Raw genomic sequence first — 22,109 nt, 5'->3', positions numbered from 1 at the left:
ACACACAGGAAGCACTTCAAAAGGCTCAAAATCAGGTGCCACTTGCTGCCACTCATTTGCAATGTATTCAGGGGAAGCCTCTGTGTCTTGAGTAGGTGACCGGTTGACTGCTGACTGTTGAAAGTCTTTCGGGTTGACGTGTGTTTGGCGTATAATCAGGGATCTTAAACTGCCGTCCCAGGGGGCCACCTTGCCTGCAGTTTTTTCTCTTTTTTTTTTTCTTTTTTGCTTTGGAGGGAGATTTGTGGACTCTTTAGTCGATCATTACGTGGGAGTGGGGGGTACCCTAAAAGTTTATTACAGAAGTACGTGGGACAGAGGTGCACCTCGCTTGCTTCACCTCGCTCTGTCCAGCTGATCCTGACTTCTTTACACCCTGAACTTAAAAAATGTGGGCATGGGGACTCTGGGGAGTCTGTTCTTGTGTGCTGATTCTTGACAAATTCAAGACAAATTTAGCAGCTGGTTTCAGCTGGTTTCTAAGGCATAAGATCACACGTGTGATCAGAATGTTTTTAACTAGACATTATAACGTTGATGTAACAATCACTGTTATCCTGGCAACCTAGTTCTAGAATAAAAAACATGAAAATCTGATTTTTAAAAAAAGATTTTGTCTTTCAGTCATGGTGGAGAACATAGGAACAAGATGACAAAAGTAAGACTGGTTGAGAAGCAAAGAAATTTTATATATTCAAAAATATATTCATAATATATTCAAAAGTAGTTATCAGTTCTTTTTTTTCATGTGAAGGGTTTTTGCTGTCTCAAACTCATTGCTTCATGCGGACGTCGAAAACCTTGCCCAATTTCTTTTTTTTTTATTTGGAAAGGAAAAGAAGATCATAAGAGCCTGTAATTCTCAGGGCAGTTTGGGGCTGTTTTTTAATGGGGGATTTATTACAGTTAATATAAAACAAATTCATCTCATATCCCCTTGGAGAGAGAGAGAGTCTTTGGCTTTCGTTTTGAACAGGCATGCGGGGAGAAGGTATCCATTACTTTACCAAACACTGTGAAATCCCCACACTGCATTATTCCCTCCTTACCCCCGCCCCCCCATACCCCCCTCCTCCCCCTATGCCTTAGGGCTAGTCCCAATCCCCCCCATCCCGCTCATAGAAAGCCCCCTGTAAGTGGGGGGTGGGATTTAAAGCTTTGGTTCTGGGACGGCCTTTAAGTGGCTGTAGTGGGTGTCTGGCGAGGGCTTCCTGGGACAGACAGAGCTGTTTACAGAAGACGGGGCGAAGCCCCATAGCCTTCGGTCTCTGGACTCGGGTCGCCATGCGAAAGCTGCTGACTTTTTGGAAGGAGGGAGCCGAGGACGTTACCGGGCCTCCCACCCCGACCACGGCCAGCCGCACCCCACCCCCCTTTCGCACTCGGATTCTCTTTCCACATTATCTCACACTCCTCCTCCTCCCTCTATCCCTCTGTCCCACACTCCTGCTCACCCCAGATTCCATGAGTATGATGTCACTCTGCTGCCCTGCTGCCTTACTGTAAGTTACTGTGTTTCTGGGTGAAACTCTTTCTGAATGCGCTAGTCACACAGTGTCTAAGGCTGTTGGTGTGTTTAATACTGTTAGTGAGTGCTTTACACTGCTTGACTCTGTATTTAAAGGAGTACCATGGTGATTTTCACACTTTCTCGGTTTTATGTGCTATTTGCACAAGAGGCATTGAAGAAACACAATGAGCAAAGTATTAAATATGTCCGTTCTGTATTTTTGGAGAAATATGCGTTTTAAATTCATCGTCCTATTTTCAACCGGTTGAGAAAGTTGTCATTTTGCTGCGTCACGAATACAGTAACCACTCCCATTTCCACGCCCCGTAAAGAAATCTGACAGGACACACCGTGCAAATATTTGACTAAGGTTAGGTTCACTGAAATTAGAGTGCCTTTAGATTATTTATGGTTATATTCATTTAGCTAGCTAGCTAACGTTAGCTAGCTAGGAGGTTTGCTTTCATAAGGCAATGTTATCGATAACGTTAGCTTGCTAGTTTGCTTTTATGAGGACGTTATAGTTGTGCTTTTATCTTAACTTGGCTAGCTAGATAGCAAAAATTATAATTGGATATAAGTCAACGTCCTTACCTTAGCTATCTATCGATACTTGATATACTACTAAGCTAGCTAGCTTGTGAAAATTCAGTCTCCCAAAGAGAGCGCGTATCATGGGGGTAGCTATGGTAACGGGGCACGGTCTGTCAATCATAGCTAACTGCCAGTTCTCATTACAGTCAGTTCGGGTGAATTTTTATAGTGGGAAATTTAGGCTTAGAAAAATACATTTTAAAGTACATTGAAATGACTGAAGAATAAAAAAATTATGCACATTTGTTTTGTTGTTGCCTAAAGACAACTGGGAAGTGTCACGTTCAACCACCATGGTACTCCTTTAATACTGTAGATTAGTGTATTACACTGAAACTGACTGTGTGTAGTACTGTTGGTGAATGTGTGCTTCTGTCAGGTACTGTTGCAGTGTTTCTAAAGGGATTGTGTTTCTGTTTTCCAGGTAAGATTTTACAGGCGAGGAAGTGACTGCCCACCACAGACGCTCAACATGGCCCAGGTGCTGCAGATGGATTCCAACTTCCCAGGTACATCAACTGCCAGTTCTTTCTAATGCCACCGCCCCCCCCCCACACCCCCCAATAATATTCCTCATGCTCTGCCCTATATTTTTCCCAATGCCGCACTCTCTCCCACAGGGAAGTCTAACCCCGCCCCCGGCCCCTCCTTCCTGGGCAAAGAGAACGTGCCGTATTCAGTGGAGACCCCGTACGGCTACCGGCTGGACCTGGACTTCCTGAAGTACGTGAACGACATCGAGAAGGGCAACACCGTCCGGCGGGCGCCGGCGCCACGGCGACCGCGCTTCGGCTCGCTGCCGCGCGGCGGATACGGCTACACGGGGTCCTGGTGGACCTCCACCGAGTCGCTCTGCTCCAACGCCAGCGCCGACAGCCGCCAGTCGTCCTACTCCTGCTGCGTGCCCGGTTACCACGGCGCCCGGCCCTCGGCGGCGGGCGCGGCGTTCGGCGTGAGCGCGGCGCGGGTGGAGAAGACGCTGCTGGACGCGCGGCGGAGGCTGGAGGAAGAGAGGGAGCGGGAGAGGGAGGGGCGCAAGCTCTCCAACCTGGGCAGCATGCGAAACAGCGTGGCGGGATCCAACACCTCCCTGTCCAGCGCGCACGGGCTGGCGCTCAGCCGCGCCCAGGGGGCGGGGCCGGGCGGCGGGGCCGGGCGGCGGCTCCTCGGGCCTGTCCACGCCCGTCTCGCCCAGCCCCGCCCACCTGCACCAGCCCCGGTCTGACACCCGCTAGCCCTGCCAAAACACCCACTAGCCCCGCCCCAACCCCTGCTAGCCCCACCCAGACACCAACTAGCCCCGCCCCAACCCCTGCTAGCCTCACCCAGACACCCGCTTCCTTTCTATTTTGATTTCTTAGTGACCAACAAGCAACTTTTGGAGCAGTTTGCTCAACAAAAGGATGAGAGTCATGTGAAAATTTCAGCCCTGAATAAAAAAGTAAGCTTCAGATGAATTTTATCCACATGTAAAGTATTTGCCTCAGGAGAGCTTGTATTTGTCATAATCCATGTGTTTGTCCATTTTTGATTAGAGACACTAAAGCAAAAATTAGAAGAATCAAAAGAATGCTTTCTTCCTCCCATCGTAATAACTGGAACCTGAAGGTGAGAAACAGAAATTAGTAATTGGCAAATTTGTCAGAATTGTATGAATACGGCTGGATACTGTCATACTGTAGATGAGTGTGATTAATTTCAGTTACTTTCAGGATGTGAATCTTTAATGGAATCTTTGGCTGAAGTATTGCACTGCTGTTTGTGCAACAGCTTATATTAGAAATGTGTATTTACACCATTTTATATTTCATAAAGGCAAGTGTCAGAGAGCTGCAAAGGAGATGCATGAATATGTGTGAAGAGAGAGATGCACTTGACTTGATGTTGGAGAAGAGAGAGAACAGAATAAAAAGTGCCGATCTGGAGCAGGAGGAATTTCAGAAGACATTTCAAGAGAAAGAGATGGCTCTACAGCAGTGAGTACCGAGCAAGACTGTTAAGGGAAACCAAATATGACATCTAAATAAGGTAACCATGGCAATGGGTGAGTGAGGCTTCATGAACTCCATTATAGGTGGGACTACCCCCCCATTTCGGGGCTTGTGTCTTATTCCAAGTAACAGTCATTGAAGACATAAGGGAATAATATTGATACTAATTTTACAAGTAACTGAATCTGAGTTAACAATGGACAGACACTTAACAGAAAGCTTAAATTGTATTTGAATGATGAAGCTTTTGATTATTTTTTAACGTGCTGGAATCCTGTACAGGATAGATGAGTGTCACATGGTGCACACCTCCATGTGCTGTGAACCGGTTTATAAAAAGCACACAAGTTACTGCTGGCTCCAGCACAGTGTAAGACTGAAGCTGGTGTGCTTTGTGCTGCAGGAAGCTGGGGCAGCTTGAGCAGGACTGGAGAGCGAAGCTGGAAAGAGTGATGGAGGAGAGGAGCGAGCAAGAGCAGCGTGTGAAGCAGGAGATCCAGGCTCTGCTCCTTAAGCTGTTCAAGACTGAGCAGCTGCACCAGACCCAGGTGAGCACATCCAGCGAGTACCAATGCTCCACTCTACCCTCTCTACAGTCAGGTCTGCCTCCTGTTATAGGATTGCATCCATATGTGTGGGTCTTAGGAACACCTTTAATTTCCATGTTCTCCTGTTCCACTGCAGATATGTGACTATGAGGTCAAGTACAGGGACTCACTAAAACTGGTGTCTGAGCTGCAGCGTCAAATCAAGGAGCCTGAGGTGAGAGTCTGAAATGGAGGTCGGCAGGAAGATCCGTCTGTGTGTGTGTGTGTGTGTGTGTGTATGTGTGTGTGCATGTGTGTGTGTGTGTGTGCGCGCGCATGTTCTGGCAATGAATTCTTGACTCACCTGTCAGATCTTTTGCTGACTGTCACTTGTCTTTCTCCAGGTTGCAGTTCTTCAGAAGAAACAGGAGAAACTTGGTAAGAAGGACACTATCAGTTGTTTTTTTAATTGGTATCTCAGATCATGGCAGAACATTAATTACCCCTCTTTTCCGTCATATTCAAAGCAAAAGCAGCAAGCGATGTCCTTGAGCCGAAGAGACGGATGGTCATGTCTCGGGAGAAATATCTGGAGCACCACATGAAGAAGGCCTCCTAGATTATTAGATGATTGTTTGTGCTGTTTAGAGACCTTTAAGGAGGCATTCACAGCCATCTGGCCTTCTGTGGTTAAGACCACACCCACACCATGGCAGGCATATGAACCCCACACCTGCACAACACCATCAAAGCCCTTTACTGCTCAGACGGTTTACATGTCTGTTTAACAGAAAACTCTATAGTATAGTTAATACATTCACTACATTTACCAAACTACAGAGATCAGTCCAATAATTCCGTATTTAAGACTCCTGCTATTAAAAATTTTAAAAATCAAATAATTTTACGTTTTTGGAGTTTCATTGTACATGGCAACAAAGCGAGTGAAATTCAGTGTTTATTAAAAGTAAAACAATGGTATGTGAGAACAGTACTGCTCACACATGGACACAGATGGGAAAGGAGATGTGTAGAGACGTTTGTGCAACATGGCTGTGAGCTTCAGGTGTTCATTGGTCAGTGTCATGGCGGACGTCACATGTTTAGCAAAAAGAACAGGGCTGACCACACTCAGATCACACAGCTCCTGCAGACGACTGACAGCATGGAGTAGGAGAGGAACAGGAGGCTCCAGCAGCATGAGAGAGACATCAGAGAAGATCCAGAGGGAAGTGGAAGAAGAGAAGAAATAAGAAGAGAAATAAGAAAATGACATAATAAAGGAGGGAGGGAATAGGCAGGAGCTCCAGGGAGTGACACAGATGAGAAAAACAGCAGTAGGATTGGGTGATTTAAGAATAATGTCAGAGGAAAGGGAATATTCACACTGCATTTTTCTCCAGAGCTGAACCTCTCCTGGTCAAAATACCTGTTATGACACTACTTGGGGGCCTGGATGGATGACCTCGATCTTCTGCACCGCATTTTAATAAACACGGGCTCTTAATTTTCTCAGCTAATTTAATACCTCAGGCCATAATCTGTACAAACTCTGATTATTTGCTTTAACAGATTCCTATTTAGTCCGTCTTTAACTGTTGATACCAGGCTAGTATAAACCATTTAATCATCACTGTTTCAGTCTTTTTACTTTACTTGCTGTGTATTGGGAGGCTCAGGCTTGATCTTGCCCAATTTGTAAATTTGCTGTTTTGGCTGACCGTGAAACATGGCCTCTGCTTGACCTCGCCTGGTCACAGATGAGTACAGCATCAGCATTAACCCCCTGCAGGATATCTCACTCCGGTATAGAGACTTAAACATTAAAACAAAGAGAGGTTGGTATGAAGTTATTGTCTAAGTTAAGTTTATTAATCAGTGTTGTTCATTTGTTTTTTTTGTGGCCTCCACTTGCTCTCCTGCCTTTTGTTTCTGTCTTGTAGGAGGGTGTAGTCACAAGGCAAAAGTCACACATTAACACAGACAGTGGTGGAATGGTCACTGGCCACAGGTGATTCTCTCACCTGCAGGGTCAGGTACTACAAACATCTGAGCACCAGCAGATCTCCTACATCTGAGAGGTTACACAACACCTTCACTTCCCCACATACATTAATTCCCAAAGCTGTCACAACAAAAGAGAATTTAGTTCTCACTGTTTGATGATCTTTGAATTTTGAAAATGGATTAGGTGAGAACATAGGTAATTGGATATTGGGGCAACAGAGTATGAAGTGAGATTGGGGTAGTTGGAGCAACAATCATATCCATTATGTCTGGCAATGGTAGATGCTGGCAGGTGCGTGTCTGTGTCCTGAAAGGCTTGCATATTTTCACAACTAGGTGTCAGTAACCTCCCACTGAAATCCCATTTCAGTGAATGTGAGGAAATGCCAGTCTTTCTCTGGGACTGCCAGAGCGGTGGGATATCTCTGGTGTTCATTGAGAGAATTAGTTGAGCAGAACGGGTATAAAATTGTAGGATCGGTGAGGACAAAGAGATTCCCCCAGGGGGGTGGGACGGGGTGGAGATTCCTTGTGTGCCAGTTAATTTTATTTTGGTTTATTCTTGGTGGCCAGGTCTGTGTTGTGTCTCGAGATACTTTTAACCTTTGGTACAGTACCTTTGTGTGGTGTCCGTGATGTGATTGGTCGTGCTTGTAACCTGGACGAGGGGCTTATCTGGCGGCAGACGGGGGGAGAAGCCATAGCCTGGAAGCCAGAGTGTACAGCGGCGTTGGCAAAACCACGGATCAGGCTGTGGCGCTGTGGGAAGTTGGAACAGGAAGTGCAGCAGTTTCTTGAGAAGTCTTTAGTTTATTCAGAGCTCAGAGTGCAGTAACTCCGCCCCCTCTATCTATTTGCTCTTCAGTTTCCCACATAGTGGTCCTTAGCTATGACCTAACACAGCTCTTCTGCTGCAGCCAATCAGCTCCCAAGCCTGGAGAAACAGACAGAACACAAATGATTCTGCGGCCAAGCAGCCATGAAGTCCGCATATGCAAGAAGGGTGGAGCCAGTTAGACTGTCTCTGTGCTGACGGAGCATGGTGGCCAGATGTTGGGCATTATAGTAGAATCTCTACTCTCCATTACGGATAGTAGAACATGGATAGTAGAACATTTTGGATAGTAGAGTGTACCCCAAAGATTAGGCAGGAGCCAAATTAGTACAGTATTTATTTATTTTTTTAACTCAATGGATTTTTTTATTGCTCAAGTGCCCCACCTGCTGGCCAAATGATATTACAATAGCTTCTGTTTTCAAGTAAATGTCAGAGGGACATGCACTGGAACTTTAAAGGACCACAGACAAGCACCCCATCCTGTGTAAGTTTGTAAGCACACAGACTAGCACCTCAATCTTGTGTATGTTTTTTAGTGCACAGATAAGCATCCTCATCTTTTCAAATCAATACAACCAGCCTGCTGCTTGACTATTGAGTCTGACCAATCAGAGGAGCTGTCACGCTGTGATGGGACGTTACTTCTCACAAACTGAAGCCACCTTTCTGTGGACCACACTACAGCCTCTGGACAGCACAGTAGCCAATCACATACTCCCAGGGCTTCACTCTAGCCAATTGTGAGCTGCCCTGCGGGACCAACATTCACAGTCAGCTCTGGCACAGTCAGGTTTTTTAGACCATGCAGTGTTTCATTTCACAGAGGACCAGTGCATTTAAGCAAGGTGCTGCCCTAAAGTCTCTCTGATTCCCTGTGATAACGAGTGAAGTTCTGCACTTTTTCTTTAGTTTATAAAAAAGAAGAGAAGAAAACATGAAGCTGGTTTGCTGTGCAGGACCTACTTCCTTATTTTTGCTCTCACAAACAGAACCCCCCAAAAGTGTTATAATGGTAGAGTGAAATCGGTTATTTTTGCTCTGAGCTTACGGTAAATGTATATGAATATGAGAAAAAAGTACAGTCAGCTTTTAATATCATGGTATGTGTGTTACCATTTCACAGAAACTGCTGTCTTTGTGTTGAGTCCCCCTATTTTCAGCAGTGTAAAAGTAAAAAAAAAAAAGATTAAAATTAAAAAGCAGAAGTTATTTCCTACACACTTTCAGCTTTCCATTGCTTTGGTTTTTATTTTTTTATTTTTTTGGCTGATCTGTTCATGAATCTGTTTCAAAACTCTTCAGGCTTGTCTTTGTATTTTTTGGCAAATTCTAATCTGGCTTTTTGATTCTTGATGTTGATGTGAGGTTTTGCATTTTGCTGTTTAGCCTATATAATTCTGCTCTCCGAGTCTTCTGTATTTGGCGGCTTGCTATATTTTTACCCCTGCCCTCTGGAGACTGCTGGTGACATCACTGACTGTAGTTTTAGGGTTCTCCTTCACAACTCTTCACAGGATTCATCTGTCATCAACTGCAGTACAACTCATACAGGTACTTAGAGTTGTATGTAGCCTACACAACTCACATACAAGTTTGGATAGTTTATTCTCTGTTTGGCACTGTGAGTGCCTGTGGGTTTTCTGGCTTCTGTTGTTGGTGGCTATTTGTCAGTATACAGGAAATGTAAGAGTGATCTTCTGCAGATATATATTTATATTTAGTTGATTTTAGTTACAGGAAAGCGGAAGGTAAAGCAGTGATGAAGTAGAAGGGTGGGAGCGTCTGTGAGAATTTTTTCACAACTTGCTGTTCACACAGGCAGATAAGAAAAGAATGCATTAGACCTGCTGTACAGTATGTATAATAGCCCAGGGGTTTCGTTTTTTTCCGCTCTTTTGATCACTGAAGTTGAAGCACTAACCTTCCTCTAGAATCATGCAGGCAAACAGAGGGGTCACATTGATCTGTGAGTACTACCGAATCAGTTTTTTAATGTAAAGGTTTTTAACAGACAAGTATGTTTTTGTGGTGAAATTTGCATTTGATTGAAAATAAAAACAACAACAACACATTTGTTAAATTATGCTTAAATAAATAAGAATGATTTGACCTCACTAATACTAAAATGCTCTACAGCATTTGGGCTGCATTGGAATGACCTGCATTATGGGAAAAGAAGAAAAGTATGAGTGAAGAAGTATGCTTTTGCTTCAGAAGATAACATACCTTGAATGATCACTAACAATTTTTTGTGCAAGAAGAAATACAATCTTATTTATTTGTTATTTGAAAGAGACATTGGACAGTTAGTAACTGCCCAAGAATTAGCTTCATAACCAAATTTCATCAGTAGTCTCTTGGCAGGTAGGAAAGTGGGAACATTTACAAAAAATATGTACAAGCAGCAATTTGCAAATATAATAAAAAGGTTGGTGTGCATCAATACGCTCTAGCAGTAAAATAAAAAATATAAATGATCGCAGAAGGTACCAATGTAGCATATTGTGCTACAAATAAAATAATAAAACAAAAAATTACACGATAAAAGGTAAAACAATTGTACTTAATAATATAACAGTGGTGATATGTAACTGGCTTTTAAACCAGAACTTTCAGTGTATTTTTGCACAGAACATGTAAAGGCTTCAAATATGTTCACACAAACAGATATACGCTCCATTCAAACTGATCATTGCCGAACTCAAACACTGACTGGTGGACCTGAGTTTTGGCTTTATTTGGAACATATTTATGGGTTTGTATTTTTCTTGCACTTATTGAATTTCTTTGGCCATTTCGATGATGATGTCAATGATTCCTGTCTTTATTTTTTTTAACAGTTCTGAGTCTAATGACAAGACTGGGTGAGTGTTACTATATTTTAACACAAACCCCACCTTCTGTTATCTGATAATTTATCAGAGAAAAACCATATTCAGACAGTTTTGTGAAACTTATGATTGATAACAGAATGTCATGCTTTGCAATAAGACTGTCTCACAGCATCATGATGTGATTAATGTGACTGCATATGTGGACGGTAATGTAGAAATATTATTCTGTGAGACTCAAGACATGTCCTACAGTAGGGGGTGATACAGAGATCACAAACAGAATCAGTTCATTACTGTTCTAAAATAATAAAGCCACAGCATTAATCAGGACACTATAAACATGTCATGAGTATTTAAACACATGTACTGACGTAGTGCATGCACTGTTTGTACAGGGAGCCCAAAGGATGTACTGACTCTGCAGCCTAACTGGCCCCTGTTCTTCACTGGAGAGACCGTCACTCTCAGGTGTTTGGGACGGCCATACAAACATCATGGATTCATGTGGTACAGAAATGAATCGAATATTTGGACGCTAAAGCACAAATCCCAGGATAACACCTACACCATCGCACCTGTTACTGAAGCCCACAGTGGTGTATACTACTGTTCCGCTGAATCCAACAGTGATCCTGTCAGACTGAACGTGTCAGGTGAGTCAAAACTGGTCAGCAACTGAACACTGGTGGTCTCACTCGTCCCACAGAGAGACCATATTTAACACATTTATTCAATCTTCCCCAGTGCACATTGTGCTTACCGTACCAGTTCATTTATTACAGGCAAATATAAAATTAACTTATTTTCACCTAAATGTGCTGGGTATACCACCAATTGAGTTCAGCTTCTGACTGTCACATTGTTTGTATTGTTAATATTTGAGCTTCTGTATGTTTAAATCCATGGAAAGTAGCCTTTTCTATCTGTTATGACAATGAGAGAACCTACTGCTTTAGCTCTTTGTCCCAACCCCAATCAGAGCATGCCTGTCCCTCTGTAGTCATGCCTACACTCCACTAGCAAAGTTGTATGTAAAAGTTGTGTAAATTGCTCTGCGTAGGAGCATCTGCTAATGCCTGTAATGTAGTGTAATGCAATGAGCAGTTAGAGCTGTGACACAGTCTGTCCGTCTTCACAGCCTCGCCCACACCCTTTCTGAGATAGTCACATGCTTTCACAGTACATGGATAAGCGAACCATGTTCTACTGTATCACAGATTAAAGCCAGTTTGCACTGTATGTTTGATTATGCCATTATTAGGAACCTGGGGGAGAGATTCAGTCTGTTCTCTCAGTTATAGAGAAACCCCACCTGTCCTGACTGTCTCTCCACACAGGCAGTTATATGCAAGAGACCATGACAGTCTTTCTTGTAAGGTTACAGTGACTTCAGCTGGCTGGGAATATTACTGGTAAAAAGACCCAGTCTGATACATAGAATATAGTTACCCCACCCACATACAGGTATCAGGTGAGTGTTGACAGGCATTATTCAGTGTGCAAAATTGGTACATTCCCATAATGCACTGGGTCCAACTGCTGTGATGATTCTGGGATCCTGTTCCTTAGTTTAATTCTTGTACCATTACGATCAGGATTAGAGCTTTTTCATTTCTGATTTTTGAATATCTTCTCTTAATATCATTGAAAATAGGAATGCAGCTGCCCTGATTTTTGTCCTTCATTTAGCGTGATTTGTTTTTTCCATAGTCATAAAAATACTGGCATGACAACAGAACTGTGACCCAGTCTGTCTGTTTCTACAGCACTGCCTAAAGCCACTCTGACAGTACAGCCAAAATGGCGCCCACTGTACAATGGAGAGACCGTCACCCTGAGTTGTGAGGTGGACTCTGACAGCAACTGGATATATTCCTGGTACAAAGACCAGACCCAGAAGGCTTTGTCTCAGACTGCTGGTGACAGTGAAACTGGTAACAGACTCACCATCCCTGGTGCTGTTGGGTCTGACCAGGGGCAGTACTGGTGTGAGGGGAGGCTGGAGGGGGGAAAAGTGACATCACAGCGCAGCGACTCCATCAATCTGACGGTTGCAGGTGAGTCTCAGGTACGCTTTCAATTTGGATATGTCACATGCTCTATGGGATTCAGATCTGGGGACTGTGCAGGTCATTGGAGTAAAATGAAGTCGCCGTCTTGTTTGTGGAACCAGCTGCAGGTGACGTGTGCTTTGTGACATGGCACATTACCTGCTGGAAGTATCCACTTGATAAAAGGTAGACTGTGGTCCTAAAGGGATGCATATGGTCAGCTACAATGCTTAATTATGTTCTGGCACTCAACTGATACTCAGTTGGTATTAAGGGGCTTAATGTGTGTCACAAAAACACACCATTACGCTACCACTACCAGCCGTTACTGCTGACAAAAAGCAGGATGGGATTTTTATGCAGTATGCATTCATCCTGTTTTGTCAAATTCTGACCCTACCATCTACGTATGTGTCATAGCAGAAATTGAGATTCATCAGATCAGACATTTATCCATTCTTCAATTGTTTAGTTTTGGGTTGTGTATTCAGAGATGTCCTTCTGCGCAGCACTGTTGTAAATAGCTGTTATTTACCATTTGTGGCCTTTCTGCTATCTTGAATGAGTCTGCCCATTCTACTCCGACGCTCTCAATAATAAGGTGTTTTCACCCATAGAACTGCTACTCACTGGATTTCATTGTTTACTGCACCACTCTCTGTAAATTTCAGACATGATTTTGGGATTCTTATGAATTCAGCAGTGCTAGAGGCTTTGTATAATTATCCTAATTTCAATGATATTCATCTTATACTCACGCTATAGAGAATAAAAACATTCTGTTAATGATTTCACATATATAATTTTCTTTTGAAGTTATGCTTCAAATATTTATATTTTATGAAATATTGCGCAGGACCACCTATTGATTCAAAGATAATTAATCTTTCTCCCATGGTTCTTTTTCCCTTGCATTATATACACAACTGTTTCCTCCTCAGTCACTTCTACATTCTGACAGAAGAAACTGTGACCCAGTCTGTCTCCTTTCCACAGCCCTGCCTAAAGCCACTCTGACTGTAGAGCCAAAATGGCACCCACTGTACAATGAAGAGACCGTCACCATGAAGTGTGAGGTGGACTCCAACAGCAGCTGGACATATTTCTGGTATAAAGACCAGGCCCAGATGGCCGTGTCTCAGACTGCTGGTCACAGTGTAACTGGTAACAGACTCACCATCCCTGGTGCTGCTGGGTCTGACCAGGGGCAGTACTGGTGTGAGGGGAGGCTGGAGGGGAGAAATGTGACATCACAGCGCAGCGACTCCATCACTCTGACTTTTGCAGGTGAGTCTCAGGTACGCTTTCAATTTGGATATGTCACATGCTCTATTGGATTCAGATCTGGGGACTGTGCAGGTCATTGGAGTAAAATGAAGTCGCCGTCTTGTTTGTGGAACCAGCTGCAGGTGTTTTGTGCTTTGTGACAAGGCACATTACCTGTTGGAAGTATCAACTCGAAAAAAGGTAGACTGTGGTCATAAAGGGATGCATATGGTCCGCTACAATGCTTAAGTATGTTCTGGCACTCAACTGATGTTCAGTTGGTATTAAGGGGCTTAATGTGTGTCAAAAAAACACACCATTACTCTACCACTACCAGCCGTTACTGCTGACACAAAGCAGGATGGGATTTTATGCAGTATGGATTAATCCTGTTTTGTCAAATTCAGACCCTACCATCTATGTATGTGTCGTAGGAGAAATTGAGATTCATCAGATCAGACATTTATCCATTCTTCAATTGTTTAGTTTTGGGTTGTGTATTCAGAGATGTCATTCTGCACAGCATGGTTGTAAATAGCTGTTTTTTGACTATTTGTGGCCTTTCTGCTAGCTTGAATGAGTCTGCCCATTCTTCTCCGATGCTCTCATTAATAAGGTGTTTTCACCCACAGAACTGCCACTCACTGGATTTCATTGTTTATTGCACCACTCTCTGTAAATTTAAGACATGATTTTGGGATTCTTATGAATTCAGCAGTGCTAAAGGCTTTGTATAATTATCCTAATTTCAATGATATTCATCTTATACTCACGCTATAGAGAATAAAAACATTCTGTTAATGATTTCACATATATAATTCACTTTTGAAGTTATGCTTCAAATATTTATATTTTATGAAATATTGCGCAGGACCACCTATTGATTCAAAGATAATTAATCTTTCTCCCATGGTTCTTTTTCCCTTGCATTATATACACAGCTGTTTCCTCCTCAGTCACTTCTACATTCTGACAGAAGAAACTGTGACCCAGTCTGTCTCCTTTCCACAGCCCTGCCTAAAGCCACTCTGACTGTAGAGCCAAAATGGCACCCACTGTACAATGAAGAGACCGTCACCCTGAAGTGTGAGGTGGACTCCAACAGCAACTGGACATATTCCTGGTACAAAGACCAGGCCCAGATGGCCGTGTCTCAGACTGCTGGTCACAGTGTAACTGGTAACAGACTCACCATCCCTGGTGCTGCTGGGTCTCACCAGGGGCAGTACTGGTGTGAGGGGAGGCTGGAGGGGAGAAATGTGACATCACAGCGCAGCGACTCCATCACTCTGACTTTTGCAGGTGAGTCTTTCAATTTGGATATGTCACATGCTCTATTGGATTCAGATCTGGGGACTGTGCAGGTCATTGGAGTAAAATGAAGTCGCCGTCTTGTTTGTGGAACCAGCTGCAGGTGTTGTGTGCTTTGTGACAAGGCACATTACCTGCTGGATGTATCAACTTGATAAAAGGTAGACTGTGGTCCTAAAGGGATGCATATGGTACGCTACAATGCTTAAGTATGTTCTGGCACTAAACTGATGCTCAGTTGGTATTAAGGGGCTTAATGTGTGTCACAAAAACACACCATTACACGACCACTACCAGCCGTTACTGCTGACACAAAGCAGGAAGGGATTTTTATGCAGTATGGATTCACCCTGTTTTGTCAAATTCTCACCCTACCATCTACGTATGTGTCGTAACAGAAATTGAGATTCATCAGACCAGACATTTATCCATTCTTCAATTGTTTAGTTTTGGGTTGTGTATTCAGAGATGTCCTTCTGCGCAGCACTGTTGTAAATAGCTGTTATTCAACCATTTGTGGCCTTTCTGCTAGCTTGAAGGTGTCTGCCCATTCTACTCCGACGCTCTCATTAATAAGGTATTTTCACCCATAGAACTGCTACTCACTGGATTTTATTGTTTATTGCACCACTCTCTGTAAATTTCAGACATGTTATTGGGATTCTAATGAATTCAGCAGTGCTGGAGGCTGTGTATAATTATTTTAATTTCAATGATATTCAATTTATACTCACGCTATGGAGAATAAAAATATTCTGTGAATCATTTCACATATATAATTTTCTTTTGAAGTTATGCTTCAAATATTTATATTTTATGAAATATTGCCCAGGACCACCTATTGATTCAAAGATAGTTAATCTTTCTCCCATCGTTCTTTTTCCCTTGCATTATATACACAACTGTTTCCTCCTCAGTCACTTCTACATTCTGACAGAAGAAACTGTGACCCAGTCTGTCTCCTTTCCACAGCCCTGCCTAAAACCACTCTGACTGTAGAGCCAAAATGGCACCCACTGTACATTGGAGAGACCGTCACCCTGAGGTGTGAGGTGGACTCCGACAGCAACTGGACATATTCCTGGTACAAAGACCAGGCCCAGATGGCTGTGTCTCAGACTGCTGGTTACAGTGTAACTGGTAACAGACTCACCATCCCTGGTGCTGCTGGGTCTCACCAGGGGCAGTACTGGTGTGAGGGGAGGCTGGAGGGGAGAAATGTGACATCACAGCGCAGCGACTCCATCCCTCTGACTGTTGCAGGTGAGTCTCAGGTACGCTTTCAATTTGGATACGTCACATGCTCTATTGGATTCAGATCTGGGGACTGTGCAGGTCATTGGAGTAAAATGAAGTCGCCGTCTTGTTTGTGGAACCAGCTGCAGGTGACGTGTGCTTTGTGACAGGACACATTACCTGCTGGAAGTATCAACTCGAAAAATGGTAGACTGTGGTCATAAAGGGATGCATATGGTCCACTACAATGCTTAAGTATGTTCTGGCACTCAACTGATGCTCAGTTGGTATTAAGGGGCTTAATGTGTGTCACAAAAACACACCATTACACTACCACTACCAGCCGTTACTGCTGACACAAAGCAGGATGGGATTTTATGCAGTATGGATTCACCCTGTTTTGTCAAATTCTCACCCTCCCATCTACGTATGTGTCGTAGCAGAAATTGAGATTCGTCAGATCAGACATTTATCCATTCTTTAATTGTTTAGTTTTGGGTTGTGTATTCAGAGATGTCCTTCTGTGCCACACTGTTGTAAATAACTGTTATTTGACCATTTGTGGCCTTTCTGCTATCTTGAATGAGTCTGCCCATTCTACTCCGACGCTCTCATTAATAAGGTGTTTTCACCCACAGAACTGCTACTCGCTGGATTTCATTGTTTATTGCACCGATCTCTGTAAATTTCATACATGTTATTGGGATTCTTATGAATTCAGCAGTGCTGGAGGCTGTGTATAATTATTTTAATTTCAATGATATTCAATTTATACTCACGCTATGGAGAATAAAAATATTCTGTGAATCATTTCACATATATAATTTTCTTTTGAAGTTATGCTTCAAATATTTATATTTTATGAAATATTGCCCAGGACCACCTATTGATTCAAAGATAGTTAATCTTTCTCCCATCGTTCTTTTTCCCTTGCATTATATACACAACTGTTTCCTCCTCAGTCACTTCTACATTCTGACAGAAGAAACTGTGACCCAGTCTGTCTCCTTTCCACAGCCCTGCCTAATACCACTCTGACTGTAGAGCCAAAATGGCACCCACTGTACATTGGAGAGACCGTCACCCTGAGGTGTGAGGTGGACTCCGACAGCAACTGGACATATTCCTGGTACAAAGACCAGGCCCAGATGGCTGTGTCTCAGACTGCTGGTTACAGTGTAACTGGTAACAGACTCACCATCCCTGGTGCTGCTGGGTCTCACCAGGGGCAGTACTGGTGTGAGGGGAGGCTGGAGGGGAGAAATGTGACATCACAGCGCAGCGACTCCATCCCTCTGACTGTTGCAGGTGAGTCTCAGGTACGCTTTCAATTTGGATACGTCACATGCTCTATTGGATTCAGATCTGGGGACTGTGCAGGTCATTGGAGTAAAATGAAGTCGCCGTCTTGTTTGTGGAACCAGCTGCAGGTTGCGTGTGCTTTGTGACAGGACACATTACCTGCTGGAAGTATCAACTCGAAAAAGATAGACTGTGCTCATAAAGGGGTGCACATGGTCCGCTACAACGCTTAAGTATGTTCTGGCACTCAATTGATGCTCAGTTGGTATTAAGGGGCCTAATGTGTGTGCCACAAAAACATTGCCCTCACCATTATACTACCACTAACAGCTGTTACTGCTTACAGAAAGAAGGATGGGATTTTTATGCAGTATGGATTCATCCTGTTTTGCCAAATTCAGACCTTACCATCTACGTATGTGTCGTTGCAGAAATTGAGATTTTTCAGACCAGACATTTATCCATTTTTCAATTGTTTAGTTTTGGGTTGTGTATTCAGAGATGTCCTTCTGCGCAGCACTGTTGTAAATAGCTGTTATTTAACCATTTGTGGCCTTTCTGCTAGCTTGAATGAGTCTGCCCATTTTATTCCATAGCTCTCATTAATAAAATGTTTTCACCCACAGAACTGCTACTCACTGGATCTTTTTGTTTATTGCACCACTCTCTGTAAACTTCATACATGTTTTTGGGATTCTAATGAACTCAGCAATGCTAGAGGCTTTGTATAATTATCCTAATTTCATTGATATTCAACTTATGCTCACACTATAGAGAATAAAAATATTATGTGAATGATTTCACATATATAATTTTCTTTTGAAGTTATGCTTCAAATATTTATATTTTATGAAATATTGCGTAGGACCACCTATTGATTCAAAAATAATTAATCTTTCTGACATGATTCTTTTTCCCTTGCTTTTCATACACAATTGTTTCCTCCTCAGTCAAAACTGTAACCCAGTCTGTCTTCTTTCCACAGCCCTGCCCAATTCCTCTCTGACTGTAGAACCAAAATGGCGCCCACTGTACAGTGGAGAGACCGTCACTCTGAGGTGTGAGGTGGACTCCTACAGCAACTGGACATATTCCTGGTACAAAGACCAGGCCCAGATGGCTTTGTCTACTGGTCACAGTGTAACTGGTAACAGACTCACCATCCCTGGTGCTGCTGGGTCTGACCAGGGGCAGTACTGGTGTGAGGGGAGGCTGGAGGGGAGAAAAGTGACATCACAGCGCAGCGACTCCATCACTGTTGCAGGTGAGTCTCAGATACGCTTTCATTTTGGATATGTCACATGCTCTATTGGATTGAGATCTGGGGACTGTGCATGTCATTGGAGTAAAATGAAGTCATCATCTTGTTTGTGGAACCAGCAAGAGGAGATGTGTGCTTTGTGAAAAGACGCATAACCTGCTGGAAGTATCCATTGAATACAGGTAGACTGTAGTCATAAAGGGATGCTCATGGTCAGATACAATGCTTACGTACGCTCCCGCACTGAAATGATTGTGAGTTATTATGGGGCCTAATGTGTGTCACAAAAACATTCCACACCATTATGTTATTGGCATTCTTATGAATTCAGCACTGCTGGAGGCTTTGCATAATTATCCTAATTTCAATGAAACTCACCTTATGCTCACACTATAGAGAATAAAAATATTTGGTTTACAATTTCACATATATAATTTATTTTGGGTGAAATGCTTAAAATTTTAATATTCATGGAATATTGTGCAGGACCACCTACAGAGTCAAAGAAAATTTACATTTCTGCCATAGTTATTTTTCCTTGCAGTTTATGCACAACTGTTTCCTCCTCAGTCATCTCTAAATTCTGACAGAAGATACTGTGACCCAGTCTGTCTCCTTTCCACAGCCCTGCCTAATGCCTCCCTGACAGTAGAGCCAAAATGGCGCACACTGTACAATGGAGAGATCGTCACACTGAGGTGTGAGGTGGACTCCTACAGCAACTGGACATATTTCTGGTACAGAGACCATAACCAGACAGCCACATCTCTCTCTAAAGAGTACAGTGTAAACATCACTGGTGCAGCTGGGTCTGACCAGGGGCCGTACTGGTGTGAGGGGAGGCTGGAGGGGAGAAAAGTGACCTCACAGCGCAGCGACCCCATCACTCTGACTGTTGCAGGTAATTGAGCCATTCAGTGGTGTCATTAAGGAAGTCCTGTGTCATTTCCCACTTTAATTGAACAGCAAGGTAGTCTATACATGTTTATGCTGTTTAATAAATGTATACTGTCAATACCATACATGTGTTTTTGGTGTGTGCATGCGTGCATGAATGGTTGGGGGGGGGGGGTGTTATAGTCATATGCTAAAAATGCAAACATTCTTCGCCAGCACTGACAGACTATGAGGCACAGAGAGGAGGCAGAGTTACAGGTCATTCTCGCTTCTTTTTCTTGTTAATTAGACCCAACAGTGATTCTGCCCATCGCACTTGGAGTTGGATTCTGTCTGATTGTTTTAGCCCTGATTTTCATTCTCTTCCAGAAACACCGCAGGAACAAAGGTGAGATTGTCATGCTGCCTAACTGAACTTTTCAGCTGAATTTGTTCATTAATCTGTGTGTGTGTGTGTGTACAGTACATACATATAGACAGGTTTATTTTTGATGTATCTTTAAATACATACAGTCCCCAGGGATGTGTATTACCAGCCTTATAATGGACAGAGCCGGAGTGCTCGCCTGCTTACATCCGGCTGTGACACGCTGTGCCCGATAACCACCCAGTTTTTCATTAGCACACCCGAGTTTACCATGTGATCTGGGATCTTACCAAATCTGGGCACCTGTAACAGTCAGGCAGAGTGCCTGAATGTGTTCCACTCTTTATCTCTCTCCCCCAATACATCTCTCTGCTTTTTCTCTCTTCTCTTCTTTTCTCTCTTCTCTCCTCTCCCCTCTCTACTTCTCTTCTCTTCTCTCCTCTCATCTCCTCTTCTCTCCTCTTCTCTCCCCTCTTCTCTCTTCCTCTCTTCCCTTTCAGGTTTGAGCCAGGCTGCTGGACCCAGCTGTGAGCCCCTGCATTCTCAGGCCAATGTGACCAATCAGAAGAAGAAAAGGAAAGGTGAGTCATCGCTCTGCCCTAGGCCTGCTGCTCTGTGAGAACAGGGAGACACACTTAGAGACCAGTACACGAGTGAAAATACTTTAAAATCGCCTCAGATCCTCACAGGAATAATACATATATAAAATATCTGATACATGCTGAATGTTGGGCATTCTCTTGATAACAAGAATGAAGAATGCGTTTTACACCGGGATATCGATTTATTGCTACAGCATTAGAAGTTAGTTGAATTGCGTTGCTGTTATTCAAGCGTCCTGGAATTGTTGCATCTGAATGAAGTGGAGAAGAATTGCACGGGACAAGAATATATTTGCATTTTCAAGCATTGGAAATCACAGTCACTCATTAAATAATAATGCCATTGGTTTGAGTGTGGGGCACAGATGCAGTCTTTTCTCTCTGACAGGCATGAGTTAAATCGGTATAAGATTTTCACTTTCTCTGGGTTCTGAAGCCCCTTTATGCATGCTGGCTTTCACTCCTGCCAATCTCTCGATCATTGAATTTAAAATGTGTTTAAATCCTCCCATAGTTTAATCATTAAAGTAATATCTACACATTTGGGCTCATTTAGCTTTGTTTTGAAGACCACAATTGGTTCAGCGTCTGTTACCCAATGTGGCCGGCAGGCTAGTTTAATGGTTTGAGCACTCGCCCTGTAACCCAAAGGCTACAGGTTCGATTCTCAAATTGTTCATGTCTGCTATGCCATTGAATTAGGTGTTTCAACTGAGGAACTCCAGTTCTGTCAACAACAAAACTATACATTTACTTGTGTTACTGAATGTGTCAAAGATAAAACTTTGCTCTTCCTCATTCGCTCGATTGCTTTCTCAGAAGCTGGAGGCCATGAGGATGTGGTTTGCTCAGTTCTGGGCCTGCAAGACCAGAAGTCGAAGAACACCCCCAGTAAAACATTATTTTATCTCTCTGCTTATTGAAAACAGAATAATGCATTTTTAGCTTATATTCCTATGAAATGCATATATTTTTTTACATGTTATCAGTGCATTCTCTCTCTCTCTCTATCTCAATCTCTGATGTCCAAGAAGCTGAAGGTTGTGACAATGTTGTTTACTCAATCGTGGCCTTGGAGGACCAGAAGAAAAAGAAGCGGAAGGAGAAGAACACTCAGAGTAAGAACAAGGCACCTGCTAAATACCTGTAATGTTAAATGTAAAAGAACAGGTTTTCATGGTATTATCCCTAGAGGATTGATTTTTGCCGGCAGGTTACCGTAATGTGTAAGACACTGACCTTATGATTCTGTGGTTGTAGGTTTGAGCTATGCCCTCGTGCAAACTAATTAATCTGAGTTGCATCAGTAAAATGCCAGTTGTGGGTAAATTGAGTTAAGTCATTCTACCAAAGAGCATCCTCCAAATGGCCTGAATGTAATGCAACGGCATTTTTATTAATTTTTTTGGTGGCAGTGAGGTACAAATTTTAAGGAACTGGGCTTTGCTATATTTGAACAAAAGAGACAGATCACTGGCTGCAGGCTGCTCAGTCTTACGTTCACTTTTCTGCTGT

The 22,109-nt window shown here is 43.1% G+C and overlaps 2 protein-coding genes across 2 annotated transcripts in view; both read left to right on the top strand.

The window, feature by feature from the left end:
* The window catches only part of LOC118219848 (hemicentin-1-like), a 508,226-nt gene that overhangs the window by 482,350 nt on the left and 3,767 nt on the right, over positions 1–22,109 (top strand). Inside the window, exons 51-60 of the mRNA XM_035403310.1 lie at positions 10,697–10,954; positions 13,349–13,639; positions 14,630–14,920; positions 15,902–16,054; positions 18,600–18,731; positions 19,354–19,629; positions 19,915–20,013; positions 20,493–20,573; positions 21,414–21,485; positions 21,626–21,712. Of these exons, the coding sequence (XP_035259201.1) occupies positions 10,697–10,954; positions 13,349–13,639; positions 14,630–14,920; positions 15,902–16,054; positions 18,600–18,731; positions 19,354–19,629; positions 19,915–20,013; positions 20,493–20,573; positions 21,414–21,485; positions 21,626–21,712 (1,740 nt within the window). The remainder of the gene's footprint in view (positions 1–10,696; positions 10,955–13,348; positions 13,640–14,629; positions 14,921–15,901; positions 16,055–18,599; positions 18,732–19,353; positions 19,630–19,914; positions 20,014–20,492; positions 20,574–21,413; positions 21,486–21,625; positions 21,713–22,109) is intronic.
* Positions 3,379–4,876, top strand: LOC118219875 (transport and Golgi organization protein 1 homolog). Its single transcript, XM_035403380.1, has 5 exons — positions 3,379–3,529; positions 3,566–3,712; positions 3,920–4,080; positions 4,499–4,643; positions 4,780–4,876. Exons 2-5 carry the CDS (start codon positions 3,674–3,676, stop codon positions 4,867–4,869), a joined length of 435 nt encoding a protein of 144 aa, XP_035259271.1. The 5' UTR covers positions 3,379–3,529; positions 3,566–3,673; the 3' UTR covers positions 4,870–4,876.

This window comes from Anguilla anguilla, chromosome 2 (assembly GCF_013347855.1).
Source record: "Anguilla anguilla isolate fAngAng1 chromosome 2, fAngAng1.pri, whole genome shotgun sequence".
In the NCBI taxonomy this organism is placed as follows: Eukaryota; Metazoa; Chordata; class Actinopteri; order Anguilliformes; family Anguillidae; genus Anguilla; species Anguilla anguilla.
The sequence above is the reverse complement of the archived record's forward strand: the minus strand, read 5'-3'. Positions and strand labels throughout refer to the sequence as shown.

What these genes read in the sequence shown, in the direction of transcription:
- LOC118219875 (XM_035403380.1), top strand. Translation starts at nt 3,674, where the DNA reads ATGCTTTCTTCCTCCCATCGTAATAACTGGAACCTGAAG. An exon ending in GTAATAACTGGAACCTGAAG is followed by an intron (nt 3,713 to 3,919) that starts GTGAGAAACAGA and finishes TATTTCATAAAG; the next exon opens with GCAAGTGTCAGAGAGCTGCA. An exon ending in AGCAGCTGCACCAGACCCAG is followed by an intron (nt 4,644 to 4,779) that starts GTGAGCACATCC and finishes GTTCCACTGCAG; the next exon opens with ATATGTGACTATGAGGTCAA.